At 49.7% G+C, this 17,861-nt stretch overlaps 2 protein-coding genes across 3 annotated transcripts; both read right to left on the bottom strand.

The window, feature by feature from the left end:
• Nucleotides 1-1,352: 1,352 nt before the first annotated feature.
• On the bottom strand, nt 1,353-13,452 carry LOC121542735 (RUN and SH3 domain-containing protein 1-like). 2 transcript variants are annotated; one of them, XM_041852245.2, is made up of 10 exons: nt 12,807-13,452; nt 6,889-7,005; nt 6,507-6,583; nt 5,056-5,257; nt 4,425-4,530; nt 4,292-4,338; nt 3,416-3,933; nt 3,028-3,272; nt 2,767-2,925; nt 1,353-1,785 (listed from the first exon to the last, which is right to left on the bottom strand). In XM_041852245.2, the coding sequence occupies exons 1-10, from the start codon at nt 13,384-13,386 to the stop codon at nt 1,620-1,622; spliced, it is 2,217 nt and encodes a 738-aa protein (XP_041708179.2). In that variant the 5' UTR covers nt 13,387-13,452; the 3' UTR covers nt 1,353-1,619. The 2 variants fall into 2 exon arrangements, with proteins under 2 accessions (XP_041708179.2, XP_041708180.2); XM_041852246.2 differs by having other exon boundaries at nt 5,083-5,257.
• On the bottom strand, nt 13,403-17,563 carry LOC121542357 (uncharacterized protein DDB_G0284459-like). Its single transcript, XM_041851760.2, has 3 exons — nt 17,477-17,563; nt 13,909-16,240; nt 13,403-13,537 (listed from the first exon to the last, which is right to left on the bottom strand). Exons 2-3 carry the CDS (start codon nt 16,111-16,113, stop codon nt 13,403-13,405), a joined length of 2,340 nt encoding a protein of 779 aa, XP_041707694.2. The 5' UTR covers nt 16,114-16,240; nt 17,477-17,563.
• Between the last annotated feature and the right edge of the window lie 298 nt (nt 17,564-17,861).

The raw sequence follows: 17,861 nt of genomic DNA, 5'->3' as shown, positions 1-17,861 counted from the left end.
AAGTTTTCCTTCTTTACTGTTACTTGGTCACGTCTCTGGGGAGACGTGAAGAGGGGGATTTGTCGTAGTAAATATTAAAATGTTATAGCTTGGTCTGACTAAAATCTTGTGCATGACCCATTTTAATGTTAGGAGCTTGTTTTCAATCAATGCTGTTCCTATGCAATGGACAGAGCCAATATCTTCTCAAGGACAAACACCCACGCCACAGGCCACAATCTGGTTGCTCCCCACGAGTCTTTCCTTTGAGAACATACACACATTCACACACACATCTCCAGGCATACGCACACTCATCCTCATGCCTCACGAGTTACGCACACACACAAACTGCACCTCTTTCTACTGGTTGGGTGCCTAGGGCAGAGGACTCTGCCGTGCACAAAATGGGGCTTCTACTCTGGACAGAGCAGACCCGCCTCCTACGCTTCGGGAACCAATCAAGGGACTAGAAGAAGGACCCCTTCCTTTGTGTTGCATTGTATAAAGTAATGCTGAAAACTCTGTTTTTGATCCCTTTTCAACTGTCTCGATAAGAGGCAACTGAATGGGTCCATGCATGTAGCTTGAGCAGTACCAGCTATCTCTGTTGTTTAATAAACTGCCTTTTGCTTAAACATATTCCTCTCCGTCTAGCGTCGTTGGTTCTGTACTTCCTCTCCTGTATGGTTTCACCAACACTGGGTTTATCACCACTTTAGGGCAACGCCGATAGAGGGCGGTTTGAGAACGTTCATAACAATGGCATGACGCGACAGAGTGACGAAGGCGCAATCTATGAATAGTAAACTATAGTGTAAACTCTACAAAGCTTAATCCTTCTCAGATCAGTGGTCACCAAAGAGAGGAGATGATGAATGGAGGACATTTAAAGGGATAGTTCACACCAAGATAAGTGTTTGTCCGAAGTTTTCGAACTTCGAAAGTGGTCTGAAGTCGTGCTGGGTCCATATTCCACGCCATCTGGTGAGCTAAATAAAATCTTCATTAAATCCCCCTAATTAGATGGCGCAGTTCTTTAGGGATTGAGTTTTGCAGATTTCTCTCAGTGAATATAGTGGGATCTACACAACAGATGGTGCGGAGTAACGACTGAACTAAATCACTGAGACCAGAGATCATCAACTAGATTCAGCCGCGGATGGTCAGGGGGCTGGAACATAATTACAAACAATTTGTAGACTACAAATTGACCGCAAGAAGCCCAAACAGATATAACATTTGATTAAAACATAATCATTTCAAACCTTGCTTAGATTTGTAAACAATCACGTTTCTATTATGTGTGGGAATACTTTGGAACAGATTTCCTAAATTAGCTGCAACATTTTTGGTCTTTTATGTCCAACAAGTAACCCTAACCCTTTGCTCAGAAAACTTGGGGGGCCAAATAAAATCACAGGCCGCCAGTTGGGGAACCCTGACTTACGACTTTGGACCACTTTAGAGGTATAAAAACGTGATTTGAACTTAGATTCGGGGGTGAACTATTTATCTGAGAGCATTGGGACTTCGCCACAGCCTCTCAATGGTTGCCTAAATACATTATAGCTTTATGACTTCATTTTCCCTCCCCCAGATATATTATAACAATCAAAACTCTGATCAGGCGTCTGAAATCACATGATCAGGGAGGCGTAGCCAATGGGCACGAGCCCCTCTCGGTCTCCCTGACGACAGCGAATCCAGTCGTGATCGACACCCCCTAAAACCAATAACTCCTCCCCTTTCTGGAAGCTTAGCTCCGCCCCTGTGCCAGAGTGGTCGCATAGTGTTCTGACTGACCTGAGAAAGAGAGAAAAAGAAGTCTCATAAGAATGACATAACACAGTCATAATAGACAGTCATGACAACTGAACTGATGTCTGAACTGAACAAACTAAACATGTAATCTAGAGTGCGAAGAGCCTTGGCGTGACCCTGGACAACACCCTGTCGTTCTCCGCTAACATCAAGGCGGTGACCCGATCCTGCAGGTTCATGCTCTACAACATTCGGAGAGTACGACCCTGCCTTACACAGGAAGCGGCACAGGTCCTAATCCAGGCACTTGTCATCTCCCGTCTGGATTACTGCAACTCGCTGTTGGCTGGGCTCCCTGCCTGTGCCATTAAACCCCTACAACTCATCCAGAATGCCGCAGCCCGTCTGGTGTTCAACCTTCCCAAGTTCTCTCACGTCACCCCGCTCCTCCGCACACTCCACTGGCTTCCAGTTGAAGCTCGCATCCGTTACAAGACCATGGTGCTTGCCTATGGAGCAGTGAGGGGAACGGCACCTCCGTACCTTCAGGCTCTGATCAGTCCCTACACCCAAACGAGGGCATTGCGTTCATCCACCTCTGGCCTGCTGGCTCCCCTTCCTCTGCGGAAGCATAGTTCCCGCTCAGCACAGTCAAAACTGTTCGCTGCTCTGGCACCCCAATGGTGGAACAAGCTCCCTCACGACGCCAGGACAGCGGAGTCACTCACCACCTTCCGGAGACATTTGAAACCCCACCTCTTTAAGGAATACCTGGGATAGGATAAAGTAATCTTTTACCCCCCCCCCAAAAAAAAAATATTTTGGAAAGTGGTTATCCCACTGGCTATAGGGTGAATGCACCAATTTGTAAGTTGCTCTGGATAAGAGCGTCTGCTAAATGACGTAAATGTGCCCTTGAGCAAGGCACTTAACCCTAATTGCTCCTGTAAGTCCCTCTGGATAAGAGCGTCTGCTAAATGACTAAAATGTAAATGTAAATAACTTTCCTAATTTTTACAATACCTGAGGGGTCTTGGGTTGTCCCATGTCTCTTCCTTCTCTCTCTCTACCACCTCTTCTACCTGCTGGGGCTCCAGCGCCCTCCTCTGGTTAGCGCTGGAACTGCTGCTCACCATCCGGGTCAGAACAGACTCCCCTGGAGACAACCACTGAGACGGACGTCTGGGGAGGGAGAGAGATACATCAATAATAAGAGTAAGATACTTAAACGGTATAGTATCATAAAACTCTATCACACAAACACTTACAGACACACCAGCTCACCTGGTTGAAAGTGTGGGTTTCGTGGGGTTATTGGAGGCTCCAAACAGCCGTCCCAAACCCCAGGGGACCGCCAATGCTCCATCGACCTGAGGAGGGTCACTCCTGGCCTGGGTACTGGCCTGGGGCTCTGGGGGGTCTCTGGATGTCCCGTTCTGGTTCTGTACTGCAGACAGGCTGAGTTCAGCCAGGTTCTGGCCCAGCTTGCCCCCCCAGCGTACCACAGCCCCCCATCCCTGCTGGATCACCTAGAGAGAGAATAACAGCTCAGAAAAGTGCTGTGTGGCACGGACACTCACACATGCATTCAAACACACACACACACACACTAATACACACACACACTAATACACACACTTCAGGGAAAAAAGAGCCATTGAATTGTGCTCACCTGTCCTGCCTGTTGGGAGAGACTGGCCTCCTCAACATTAGGAGGTGCTAGCTCCCTAATTTCTTTCTCCTGAACCCACATCAGCTGAGGACTCGTCTCCGCAAGACCCCCAGAGACCTTCGCAGGCCCCACGCTGAGACTCGCTGGCTTCAGTGACTCCACCAACCCTCCCACCCCCGAGTTGGCCAGGGACGACGAGCTTGCATTACGATTGGTCACCTCGGGTTCCACGCTCCCAAAGTCCAGCTCTGATAGACTCTCGAGATAACTGCTGCCCCTGCCTTGGGAAGCGGACCCCCGGGGCGAGAGCCTGAATCCCAGGTCCTGATTAGGTGGGCTGAGGATCTCTGGGCTGTGATTGGCAGGCTCCAGGTGGTGGTGCTGGAAGAGCAGGTCGAGGTTAAGGGTCAGGAGACTGAGGGGCTGCAGCAGGAGGAGGAGCTCCTCAAACAGAGGCTGGCAGGAAGTCAACGACAAGCGCATGAAGGAGGAGGGCCTGTAGAACGTCACCAACACATCTGACAGAGAGAGAGGGAGGTGAAGGAGAGAGTGTGAAAGAGAGAAAGAGACAGAGGGTGGGGGGTGGAGGGAGGAGACAGAGGGGTGGGGGTGGGGGGTGGAGGGAGGAGAGAGGGGTGGGGGTGGGGGTGGGGGTGGAGGGAGGAGAGAGAGGGGTGGGGGTGGAGGGAGGAGAGAGAGGGGTGGGGGGTGGAGGGAGGAGAGAGAGGGGTGGGGGTGGAGGGTGGAGGGAGGAGAGAGAGGGGTGGGGGTGGAGAGAGAGGGGTGGGAGTGGAGGGAGGAGAGAAATAATGTTATAACATATTAATATTCAAACGGATAGATTGCGGACATGAACTTTAGGCTTCAGAGACTTACCACTGCATGACTGGAGATGGGACAGCCAGAAATCCAGAAGCTTGATGCTGAACAAGAGAGAGAAGAAGCAGGTGAGAATTGGAATTTAAAAAGTCAAACAGAAAAACCCTAGGAGAGAAGAGCCAGGTCTTACTTGAGGAGGCCGAGGAGGAAGGCGTTGAACCTGTGTTTGTTCTGCCTGAGCTGGGGCAGCTCTCCTATTCTAGCCTGTAGGCTGTGCAGGGACTGAGTGCTGGGCCCTGGAGGGACAGGAGGGGAACACAGATCAGAGAAAGAAAACACTTAGGCTTTGGCACAGTGAAACAAATCACTATCATGTTACCTTTGGCCTCAATTGACTGAAATTGAAATTGAAATGAACAAGTACTGAGTCAATGGAATAACCCTGATCACCAGAATAGTGAGAAGGAGAGAATAAGGGGGAATAGAGGAGGAGGGGAGAGAGTGATAATCAGAGAGAGAGAGAGAGAGAAGGATGACTCAACACTGCAGAATAATGAGTGCCAGACTGGAGCGAGAGAGGAGAGGAGGAGAGACTGAAAGTACTATGAACCCACATGACGTCTGGGAGGGTGAGAGAGATACATATTGGAGAGAGGGAAAGAGGAAGAGAGATATTGAGAGATTGGCTATGTACGTCCATCATATCTGAGAAAGAGAACTAGAGAGCGATGGATATAGAGAGAGATATATAAATAGATGGAAAGGGAGGGGGTATAACAACCATAGCCCTCCTATGCTGTCTATGCTCTCTTGCCACCCACCTCTGTACTGCGCTCCAGAGTTCCTACCTGGCCTGGTGGAGGCCTGGACCAGTCCCCAGGCTGAGTTTGGCCTCCTGCCCGAGATCAAATCACTCTGGTGGGGCTTGAGGCCATCGGAGAGCAGGCTCCGCAGGGCGGGGCACAAACACTGCAGCACCAGCCGACCCAGAGACGGATTCACACTGCTGTCTCCTGATAGAGCCTGGAAAGGGGAGGAGGAAGGAGAGTGGCAATATACAGGAGGAGAGAGAGGGAAGAGAGGAGATAAATAGAGGAGGGGAGAGAGGGAAGAGAAGAGAGAAATAGAGGAGAGAGAGGGAAGAGGGGATAAATAGGAGGAGAGAGAGGGAAGAGGGGATAAATAGAGGAGGAGAGAGAGGAGAGGGGAGAAATATAGGAGAAGAGAGAGGGAAGAGAGGAGAGGAGAGGGGGAGAAATAGAGGAGGAGAGAGAGGGAAGAGAGGAGAATAGAGGAGGAGAGAGAGGTAAGAGAGAAGAGAGGGAGGAGAGGGTGAGAAGAGAGGGAAGAGGAGGAGAAATAGAGGAGGAGAGAGAGGGAAGAGAGGAGAGGGTTTTATGGATTGGAGGAGAAAAGTAGAGAAGGATGAAAACAGAGAGGGGGAAACAAGAGAGAAGAGAAAAGGAGTAGAGTAGAGAGAAATGTGGGGGAAAGAGGGATGTGGAAGGATGGAGTTAGTACACAGAGGTTCTGACTACTGAGCCAAAGATAGGGATATCTGAAGACAATCTAGCACCTTGTTAATGGAGGCAGACTATGGGAGAGGAAGAGGAGAGACGGAGAAAGAGACAGATATTTCCAGTTATTCAATGGATGATTCATAAATTATATGGATATAGAGCCACTAACAGGCTGTTTGAGCCATCAAGTGTCACAAGTCATTAAGTTCCAATGAGCTGAATGCAACCACCGCTGCTATAGGCCTAAGTCTAATTTCAGAGACACGGATACAGAAATCCTATAAGGCTGAAGAGTCTTTTGGGAGATTGAGCTGGTTGATCTCTTTATGTCTTCTGTTTTTCACTTCGTCAGTGTGGAAACCCTGTCATAGCAACAGTTTGACAATACGTCATTAGGAGCGGTAGCTAGGTATTATAAACGCGGGGTGGAGGTTTGCACTGATTGGATTACCTCCCCTGATCTAAAACCAAAATGTGAAATCGGAGGAAGATGATTGGCCCTCATATTTCTCATAATTGAAATGAATATACTTTATTGATCCACAGAGGAGAAACTGAGTTTGCTACCAGCATCAGACAAAGGCAAACACAGTAGAAACAGGCATGCATTCAGAAATACATCATCAAGTATATACATAATGATTAAAAACTCAAGCCCATTTTCCATATCTTGCATAATGTGGTGTGTACATCGTGTTATTGAAGAGACAGTGTTAAACGTTGTGTTAAACACAGAGACAGTGGAAACTGACCTTCTGTACCAGGGTCCGTGAGGAGCTGAACTGAGCCAAAATGGCCTCTACTGCCACACTGACTGCACTGACCAGAGCTGTGGACGGGGACACAGTTAGACAGTTATACACACACAAACATAATGTCTCTAACAGTGTAAATGTACATGAATAAATGTACTGTATATCACATAGACTGTATATAAATATACATGTAGGCTATTTATGGTCCTGTGTGGCTCAGTTGGTAGAGCATGGCGCTTGCAACACCAGGGTTGTGGGTTTGATTCCCACGGAGGACCAGTACAAAAATGTATGCACTTACTGCTGTAAGTCGCTCTGGATAAGAGTGTCTGCTAAAGGACTAAAATGTCAAATGTAAATATATACAGGTATATCATACCTCTTTTTTCCAGCAGGCACAGAGAGGACATCCCTCTCAGAGGGGCCTTCACGTCATCGCCCATCAAGGAAGTCCCGCCCCTCTGTACAGAGCCAGCGAATGAGACGCTACGAACCGCTGAGATTAACAGAGATAGAGGAAGGATCACTTACTCTACTCTAATCAGTGGTGGACTCACAGAGAGGAATAGCAATGTTACTTGGTATTTCTGTGTTACTGTTTCAGTATTAGTGATATTAGTTGTTGTAACAGTTAGTTAAAGCAGTGGTAGAGTAGCAGTACTATCAGTAGTAGTGTAGTAGTAATAGCATAGTGATAGCATAGCTTAGTTTGTTGAAACATCCCAGTCAATATTTTTCACAGAATCTAAAATTATTGTCTTGTACACTTTGCTTTTCCAATATTCTACGCAGGACATCGTCCATTCTGAGGGTGATACATTATGTCAATGGGAAGTGGATGCATTAACCTTGACAGACACAGGAAACATAAAACCCCCTAAGGGAGAAGACAGCCATGCAGAAGTCAGGTAGCAGTCACAGATTGGTGGCACTTTAATTGGGGAGGACGGACTAGTGGTAATGGCTGGAGAGGAATGAGTGGAATGGTATCAAATACATCAAACATGGTTTCCATGTGTTTGATGCCATTCCATTTGCTCCGTTCAAGCCATTATTATGAGCCGTCCTCCCCTCAGCAGCCTCCTGTGGTATCAGTAAGGTGTGAGAACATTCCTTAATCTGACCTCATGATAGCCACTTATATAAATGCAGCAGGAAACATATAGACACACTATAGAAGGTTAGTGTTCAGCCTAGTTTATAGCCATTCACCGCTACATTAAACACATAATGTATAGTTATACCCAAACACACGCACGTACACCAATGCACGCATTCATGCACACACTTAAGCGTGATAATAATCGTCACAGTGATTATCATGGTTCAACAGAAGCTGAAGGTCATAGCTTCATTAAGGTGAGAGTTAAAATCAGAGGTGTCTATTTCAGCACTCCATGCAACACAGACACACAACAACAACAGCAGGGACAGACAGACTACAGACAGACTGACTGACAGGGAGATAGAGGTATAGATATACACACAGACAGACAGACTACAGACAGACAGGGAGACAGACTGACTGACTGACAGGGAGATAGAGGTATAGATATACACACAGACAGACAGACTACAGACAGACAGGGAGACAGACTGACAGGGAGATAGAGGTATAGATATACACACAGACAGACAGACTACAGACAGACAGGGAGACAGACTGACTGACTGACAGGGAGATAGAGGTATAGATATACACACAGACAGACAGACTACAGACAGACAGGGAGACAGACTGACTGACTGACAGGGAGATAGATATATAGATATACACACACTCAGACGGACAGACAGACTAACAGAGTGACAGACAGGCGAGCAGGATGTTAGACAGGGGGAGGGAGTGTGTGAGAGAGCAAGCGAGAAAGAGAGAGAGAGAGAGAGAGAGAGAGAGAGAGCTCTTACTCAGCGCAGGCGGCAGCGGCGGAGCCTGGATGAGTTTTGGGGGGTCTGGGGTTTTCCTGGGGGGGATAGGGGGGTAGAGGAAGGGGTAGTAGAGGGGTGCGGCCAGGGCAGGGAGGGTGTGAGAGCGGGGGAACAGGGGTGAGCTGAGGCAGGATGCATCCAGGCCCGGAGGGGGGGCTCCAGAGCGATGGGGGGGGTCGAGAGCCCCGATGGGGGAGAGGCGGGGAGGGGCGCCCCTGTGGAGGGGGCAGTTTTTGGGGTGGTAGAGGTACCAGGTGGGGAGGGGAGGGAGATCTTTAGAGGTTCTGTTCTGGCCAGGGCGAGAGGTGTATGTGTGTTTGTCTGAGATAGGGCCGTACAGCAGGTCGATGTCAGTGTGTTTGTTGGAGTGTGTGTGTGTGTCCGTGCGACCGAGGGAGCCAACGGTGTGTGTTTTGGCGTATGCCATCATCATCGCATCAATGTTTTTATATGGGGTGGTGCAGCCTTGAGTGTGTGTATCATTGCTGACGAGTGTGTGTGAGCCGGTGTGTGTGTGAGTCTGTTTATCAGTGGCGGTAGCGGTGCAGTAGAGGGAGTCAAAGTTAGTGATGGAGTCAGAGCCAAAGCCATACTCCAGCTTTTCTTTAGTCTTGGAGTCATTCACATAACGATACAAACTATCAACGTTGCTCTTGAAGTCATTTCCAAAACGATGTGCAGAGTCTAGGCCTCCATCCTTCTTAAAATAGTCACTATAGCTATATCCGGAATCAATGTCATTCTTAGAATCAGTTCCATGGCTATCTTCATTTAAATATGTGTGAGTGTATTGTGTAGCAAAGGGGTTAGATGACTGGGTAGTGTAGGGGTTAGGGCCCGTGGCTGTGGACTGGGTAGTATAGGGTTTAGGGCCTGTGGCTGTGGACTGGGTAGTGTAGGGGTTAGGGCCCGTGGCTGTGGACTGGGTAGTGTAGGGGTTAGGGCCTGTGGCTGTGGACTGGGTAGTGTAGGGGTTAGGGCCCGTGGCTGTGGACTGGGTAGTGTAGGGGTTAGGGCCCGTGGCTGTGGACTGGGTAGTGTAGGGGTTAGGGCCTGTGGCTGTGGACTGGGTAGTGTAGGGGTTAGGGCCCGTGGCTGTGGACTGGGTAGTGTAGGGGTTAGGGCCTGTGGCTGTGGACTGGGTAGTGTAGGGGTTAGGGCCCGTGGCTGTGGACTGGGTAGTGTAGGGGTTAGGGCCCGTGGCTGTGGACTGGGTAGTGTAGGGGTTAGGGCCTGTGGCTGTGGACTGGGTAGTGTAGGGGTTAGGGCCCGTGGCTGTGGACTGGGTAGTGTAGGGGTTAGGGCCCGTGGCTGTGGACTGGGTAGTGTAGGGGTTAGGGCCCGTGGCTGTGGACTGGGTAGTGTAGGGGTTAGGGCCCGTGGCTGTGGACTGGGTAGTGTAGGGGTTAGGGCCTGTGGCTGTGGACTGGGTAGTGTAGGGGTTAGGGCCCGTGGCTGTGGACTGGGTAGTGTAGGGGTTAGGGCCTGTGGCTGTGGACTGGGTTTCAGTGTGGCTGTGAGGTTGGGTCCTGGGGGCCGTTCTCGTATGAGCACCACAGTATCCTGGGCGGTAAGGGGGGATTGCAGAGTGGAGGAAATAGGAGGAGGGCTGGGAGTGGGACTGGGCCAGGGAGAGAGGGGGTGAGGACACTGCCCAGTCGAAAGGGGCACAGGGCAGGAGGGGAGAAGAGAGAGGAGTATGAATGTAACAGGGGCAGGTTGGGGCAGAAATGGGGATTTGAAGGGGACAAGGGTTTTTTTCAGGGGGTAGGAGTGTGAGTAAGAGGTGCGGGTAGGTGGTGTGTGGGGGGTAGTTGGGGTCAGAAGGGGGTAGTTGGGGGCAGGTAGGGGTAGTTGGGGTGGGTAGTTGGGAGCAGGAGGACAAGCGAAAGCGGAGAGGAGGGGAAGGTAAAGGAGAAGCAGAGCCATGGACAAACGTTAGAAGGTCGGATGGGACGGAGGGATGAGAACAACAAGGAGAGGAGTAAAAATGTATGTTGCAAATAAATTGGGAGGAGAGAGAGAGAGATGGAGAGAATGTTAGTGTCTGTTGAGAGAAGAATGCAATGTAAACCAGTAGATCCCCACCACACCACAACATGCAGTAATGCAGTACATCACCCAGTATCCACACAACAACATATGTTCAGTAGTCTGACCCAACAGATGCACACAGACTGACCACAACACATGACAGAGTTAATGGAGGTGGAGTTAATGAACAGAGGAGTCAAAGTTCAGATTTAGAGAAGCCTTTCTCTTTCGTTTCCTACTCTCACAGTCGTTCACCATTATTTAAACCACACCCAAACCTTCTATCTCACCATCAAACAGTTAGGCTATGGCATTTCCCCTCTAGTATTTCCAGTGGTTTAAGTTAGTGGTTTCACGTTCTACTCTTCCTTCAGAGTGTATTCTGTATTATAAAACGTATTAGGTGCAGGTGACTGTATCGCTGGCCCTAGCTAGTGCCACACTTCCTCTTACTCTCTCTCTCTCTCTCTCTCAGTACAGTAGTGGTATGCTGTCCTCTCCATCTTCACCTCTCTCTCTCTCTTTTCATTTTCCTCTCTCTACAGAGCAGTACAGAGTACCGTTGGTTACGCTGAGTCAGCCTATGGAGAGTTCTGTTCCTGCCTGGCTGCACACTGTCTATCTCTCTGTCTCCTTGGAGATTATTGGATAATAGCCTGTGCTGATTAGAACTCCATTATGCACAGAAATACATTGTCTCATTTAATATCACTGTGAAAGAGAGATAGAGGCTACACAGAATGTGTGTTAACTACCATACCTTGGTTTAGCCTTGAGTTGATCTGACTGTCTCTCAGATGCAGCCACACATTACACTTCCTGTTTTTTTGCACTACTGTGAAACAAGTCTCTGCCATTGGTTGATAGATGGAGCCCCTCCCTTTTGGTTCTTAAAGCTGTACACGCACACGTGACAAATAGTCTGGCCTGTATTTTGTTTTACAGTCTGTGGGTAGAAGTTGCCCCTACATAACATAGGATCAGTTTATCCTACTGCTGTGACAAGTTGACCACACATAACTCCTTCTATGTTGACAAATACCATACAACTTAGCTTTTACATACACACACAGAGGGAAGCACACTACACGCACACACACGCACATTCAGCATGTCTCCTGAAATGTACATTGTAACTTTGATTCGAAAAATATATATTTTAGACAATAATCACATAATGAAATTACTTAATGTAAATTGTTATCAAAACAATAAAGCTGTGTAATTCAAATACAGATTAATAGAGGTATTCAGCCCTTCAGCCTATGTAACTAAGAACCACTCTAAAGGTAGCCAATAATATGAGTTATCGGATCTGAGCTAAATCTCAGACACTCTGGGAAGGGGAGAACAGTCTGGACAAAAGAAAGGAAGATGGAAGATAGAGGAGAGGTGAAAGGAGTGAGTGAGCGGTCAAGGACAGAAAGAGAGAGGAGGAGGTAGGCAGCAAAAAATGTACCGATGACTCAGCAGATAGAGGAGAGAGAGAGGGCAGAATAGAGGGAAGGGGAAACAGAGAGAAGATTAGAAAGAGAATGAGGGAGGAGGAAAGAGACAGAAAGAAGGGGAGACAGAGGGAGAGAGCGATACAGTGTATCTCTGTCTCCCTCTGAGGGAAGGAGAGAACTATAGAAAGGGAGTATTGTAGAGTTAGCAGAAAAGGGAGAGAGTAACAGAGAAAAAACTGCAAGAGAGGGAGAGCTAGAGGGAGATAAAGAGAGAGAGATAGAGAGAGGGAGGTAGATGGAGGGAGGGAGGGATAGCTGTGGGTACTCCATTACTTCCCCCCGGTCTGCAGATTGGATGAATAATTTAATAAGGCAGTGATGACATCACACCAGGCCCACGGGAAGCACTGAAGAGATTCTACCATATCTCTCTCTCTGTCTCCCTCTCTGTCTCCCTCTCCCACCCTGCCCCATACACTCATCTGTCCATCCCTGAAAAAGAATGAGTGCCGCCCATCTAATCCTATCGCTCTCCTTTCCATCTCCTCCATCTATCTGTCCATCCTAGATAGAAAACATAGATGCTGCACCCATCTATTTATGTATCTCTCTCTTGTTCCCCCTTCTTTCTCTTTCCCTCTTCTCTGGAATGCAGAGAAATCTCCCCCTGTGTTTTTGTCATCTTTCTCTCTGCTGGTTTAATTTTTATTCCCAAGAGAGGACACAGTTTCAGATGTGGTGTTGTGTGCATAATATTAGATGGAAGGTGGCTTCAGTGAATACTGTAGTTTGTTACTACCGCCACATTTTAACCCCAAATCAGCACCTCACAGTCAGCAACTAGGCCTATAGTCATCATCATGACCATCATCATCATCTAACTCACCTGTAGTTCTTGACTCCCAGGTTCTTCCTCCATCAGCTGTTCCTCTCACCTCCACCTCTTCTTCCTCTACCTCTTCTTTCCTCTTTTCTCCCTCCTCTTTTCTCTGTCCATCCATCCTCCACAGGTTCCCTTCACTGGCTGAGAACCCAATCTGCTGCGAGGGACACAGCTCGGGCTGTCCAATCGCATCCTCTGCTTTCTGGAACATTTCCCTAAAAGCAGCCAATGACGTGAGGGGAGGTGGTTGCAGGAAGGCGGCCTGGGCCTGGGAGGTGTACTCCCATTGGATCCCGTCGCTGTCCGTCTTTTCCCTCCTCCACTTGAGGTTGTAGAGGAAGTCAGGGTCAGGGGTTATGACTGTGGGGTCAGGATCTGGTTCAGTTATTAGCTGGTAGGCCGGGGAGCTGTGTTTGCTACGGTTACGCAGTTCCTTGGTCATCACTTTTGAACCCGACCCTGACGTTGACCCAGATGATGACGTTGACCCGGAAGTAGATTTCTTCAGGGTTTCTTCATTGGATTTTCTAACTTCCAAGGGCGGGGGCAGGGGCATGTTTTCACCATCGGGGGAGAAGGCCATGAGCCAATCAAATCGCTCAGGGCGTAAAGAGTTGGCGAGAAGGGTGCAGACTTTGAGGGGGGGAAGAGTAGGGGGGGCAGGGGGTAAGGGACGCGGGGGAGGAGGGGGAGGGGATTCCGAGAGCACAGGGGAATATTTGAAAGTCTCGAAGCTAACATTGTTAGAGGTGTTGGTATTGCCAGTGCTGTAGTAGGGGTCAGATGCTAGGCTAACGTTAGCCCCAAACCCACTGTTTCTCTTCCTCCTTCTCGCCATGTCAGTGAAAGACGTGGTTCTAAACACATCTCTGCTCTCTACTTTCTCTCCCTCATCCTCCTTTACTCCTCCAAATATATCAGTCTCTCTATCCCTCTCCACCCCTGACCTCCCTCCGCCATCTCTCCATCCATCCACAGCCAACCCATCTATATCATACTGCTCCTTTGCCCTCTCCTCTTTTTTCCTCATCCCTCTATCCGGTGTCTGTCCAAGCCTGGAGGTGTGATGGGTCTCCCCCTCTCCCTCCTCCTCCAGTCCCCCCACAGAGACCCCCAGCTCTGGGCTGAGTTTGAGGAGCTCAGCCTGGGTCAGTCCTGCTAGCACCAGTAGCTTACGGATCTCATCATCCAATGCATGGAAAGAGGGAGGAGGGGGGAGTGAGGGCGGGGGAGGGATGGCAGGGGGGGGGGTGGAGTTGGAGATGGAGATGGTTATGGTGGGGGCAGGAGGGAGAGGAGGGGGGCGAGAGGTGGGAGGGGGGAGGGACAAGGGGGTCTTCTCGCATCCTGCTTGGAGGGTGGCGAGACGCTGGGCCTCCTTACGGGCTAGGTGCCTCCTCCGAGGGGGAGGGATGGGGGGAGTGGAGGAGGGGAGGGAGAAAGGGAGAGGGGAAGATTTGTAGAGAGTAAAGTAAGGGATGGGCTGACAGAGAAGAGGAGGGGGGATGGAGGGTGGGGAAGGAGGGAGGGCCTTCTCACACCTGAAGGTGTAGAAAGTGGGGGATGAGGATGGAGAGGTGCAGACAGAGACGGAGGGGGTGATGTCACGGCTGATGTTGATGTAGGTGTGGAGTTCAGAGTTCACGCTGGCATAGCGGGCGGGGGGTTTGGGGGGTCTCGGTGGGGGCTCTATGGGCGAAGAAGTCTCCGATTCCGAGACCAGGGGCTCGTCACAGTCTGAAGGCGCTGTCAGGTCCACTCCAGCATCAGAGAACTCCTGGGAATCTCCCAGCGACCCGCCCCGGCCCTTATACAGCTTCCAAGACATATCCACGTTCCCCATCTCATCCAGAACATCAGAAAGATCCTCCTTGCCCAGATCGCCTAGATCCAGTCCCTTCTCATGGAGCCTGGCGATGTGAGCCAGCTTCACCTGCCTGTTGACACTCTCCAGTCGGTCCAGATGATCCAGTCGATCCCTCAGTAGATCCCCCTGAGGATCCCCCTCCAGGTCCCAGCGAACCACCTGTATCAACTGGCTGAAGCGCTCCATCTTGCCAAAGTCTCCCACTGACTCCAGGAAGTCCAGGAGGCCTAGTTTGGTGACCTCTGACCCTAAGCCTGTCTGACCTTTGACCCCCAAGTAGTCGGAGGAAGGGGAGGCGGGGGCGGAGGGGTAGCCCTCGTCTGGGGAGCAGGCAGGTGGAGGGGAGGAAGGGCAGCGAGAGACAGAGGGGGGGTTGGGCTTGAGGAGCAGGGAGGGGGGTGAACGGGAGGCTGGGTAGCACTCAGGAACGTGAATGAGAGTGTGGTCCTGAGAGATTGACAGATCAGCGTTCCCCTCATGGGCAGAGGACGACAGAGAGATGGAGAGATCGGCACAGTCTGACTCCAGATCGGAGCAGGAGCTGATGGAAGTGGAGGATGAGGAGGTGGAGGAGGTCAGGGAGAGATCCAGGAGAGAGGGAGGGCAGTCGCAGCACGATGGGACCAACGTGTCATCATCATCATCATCATCTCCCTCCTCCTCATCATCTTCATCAACTTCAACGTCCACACTGTTTTCCTCTTCCTCCTCTCTCTCTTTCTTGTTATCCACCTCTTCCTCCGTTTCTTTCTTGTTGTCTATGACCACGTCTGTGTTCTTGTTCACATCTGCAGTCTCCTCCTCTTTTTTCCCTTTCTCCAGCTCCAGGGCATTAGCGGGGCAGGCCGGGGCCAGGGCTTGAGGCTGGGGCTTGGGCTGAGAGGGGCTGGCCTGTGCCTTGGCCTTGCCCCCTGTCCCCTCCTGTCTCTGGGGTAGCAGGGGAGGTGGTGGAGGGGGCTGAAGCTTTAGCTGCTGTCTGATGGAGATGGTGTTGTTGTTGTTGTGGTTGTGGTTGAACAGACTGTTATTGTCCTGGGGAGAATGGCCGTCGCAGCACAGACAAGGCAGGCTGGGTTCATTACAGTTGGGGTCCAGGTGAGGAAGAGGAGGAGGAGGAGGAGGGGCGCAGTTGGACACAGCTGCTGCTGCACGGACACTTTTGGGTTTGGGTTTGGTCGTAGAGAGGGGAGCAGTGTTTCTCTGTAAACCCAATCTGGACTGACCCAAGGGGGCACGAGGCTGGACCCCCACCCTGGTCCTGGAAGACTCGGGGGTCACTTTGGTGGCACGCCGAGGAGAGGAAGAGGAAATGGTGTTCATGTTTTTGTCTTCCCAGACCGCAGGGCCGTGTGGCTTTGGTTCCGCTGCAGTGGTGGTTCGCCTGCTCGTGTCGAAGCGACGAGGCCTCAAGGGCGGAGCGGAGGTTCGGCTAGAGGAGTGCATTTTAGGAATAATAGTTTTCTAATTGTCAATTATTTATGTTTCTATAGAAACAGGGGTTCTGTTTTCTATCTAAGGGATGGAGAGATCCAAAACATGGTGGTCACATCTTGGCTTGACTCCAAAGATCCTGCAACATCAAAAGAGACATGCAGTCAATAGAGGCACAGCAGATAATAGAGATAAGAGGAGTCTGTGCTTCCATGTTCCTCTAACTGCACAAGGGACCAGCTTGTTCTTGTTCATATGAAATCTTAGAAGTTAAATCATCCCCTGGTTCATTCATTATAGCTCAATAGCTATTGGCCTTTTTCTGCTGTATAATTACCTCCTCAGTGCTGGGACTAGCTAAATTAAATCCATCTCTCCTCTCCTCAATCTTGTCCTCCCTCTATAAACAGACAGACAGACAGACAGACACGCACACACACAGACAAACACACACACTTAAATTCAATGTCAGCGATCGAGAGGAGATCTCCATGAAAACAGTTAGCAACTAATTAAGGATTATTGTCATCCTTCAGCATCCCAGTCTACTCTGAGATTCCGCTTGATGGAGTGATGATGTTAAAGCCTTGAGAAAGGATTTACGCTCTCTCTCTCTCTGACAAATAGGTAAGTATAGTATAGCCAAGCAAATTGTATAGGCCAAGCAAATTGAATCGGGATAAATCAAAATGAACTATCTAAATTCTAAGCTTATTTGCATTAAAATACATTTTTACATATAGCCTCGTACAAACATCTTTAGTAGACAAGATCAAATTATTTAGAGCAGAAAATCCTCAGTGGCCCATCCACTGCCCAGGCTAAACACACTGGTCATATTCCTCCACAGCAGCACAGTGCCCTTCACATCAAACGGGGAGAAGAAGGTAGGCCTATATAAATCATAACCTGAACAGCGTTTAGATCGGGCCTGGGTCACGTCGCCCTGGTCAGAACCGTTAGAATAACGCACCGAAACCGCATCGCACATCATCTGCTGGATTTTCGGTATTTACCACCGGTTTTATCGACCTGAAGTGGCCGATGAAGACCGGGGAAAAGAAGGGGAGAGAGAGGAGGGAGGGAGGGGGGGGTAGTACCTCAAGCCGCATCGTCCTGATACATCCACCCCCGCTACTATGACAAATTGTGTCGCAATTTGTATAAAATTAACTATACCATGCTTATGTTCGTCATTCTTTTGAACAACCATAGTCTATAAATCAAGAAAAAGGCTATTCAAATTGGTTATCTGGATCTGGGGATATGGGCAGTGGTTGAAGGCATAGCAAAACGTATAGCCTAGATCTGGGTAAATAGAGAGCATTTGATCAACAATACCTATAATCATATGATTGTGAGATATTTGACTCACCATCGGCTCGGTTGAGGAGAAGATGGAGATGCTGGATCCCGTTCTCGGTAAACGGATGCGAGCGCGCGCGAACCCGTCCGACCGACCAACAGCCTCTCCAAGGGTTACAGCGAGAGCTCTCTCCTCTCGCGACCACCTCCTTATCTTTCGTCATCCGCCTCTTTCTCTCGCTCTTACTCCGGGACCACACCCCTCTTCTGCCTCACCAATCCATCTCCCTCTCTCTGTGTTCATCTGCCAGCACCCTCCATCCCTCTCAGCCTTCGCTTCCTCCCTCCAAGAAAAAGTCAATCACTTCGGAATCTTCTACCATATTCTCTATGATCTCTAGTAGTGGAATTCTTCCTATCCGCCATCACACTCCCTCCATCTTTATTATTCTATT

The sequence above is a fragment of the Coregonus clupeaformis genome, unplaced genomic scaffold (genome assembly GCF_020615455.1).
Source record: "Coregonus clupeaformis isolate EN_2021a unplaced genomic scaffold, ASM2061545v1 scaf0341, whole genome shotgun sequence".
Lineage (NCBI taxonomy): Eukaryota > Metazoa > Chordata > Actinopteri > Salmoniformes > Salmonidae > Coregonus > Coregonus clupeaformis.
This window is presented reverse-complemented; position numbering and strand designations above follow the sequence as displayed.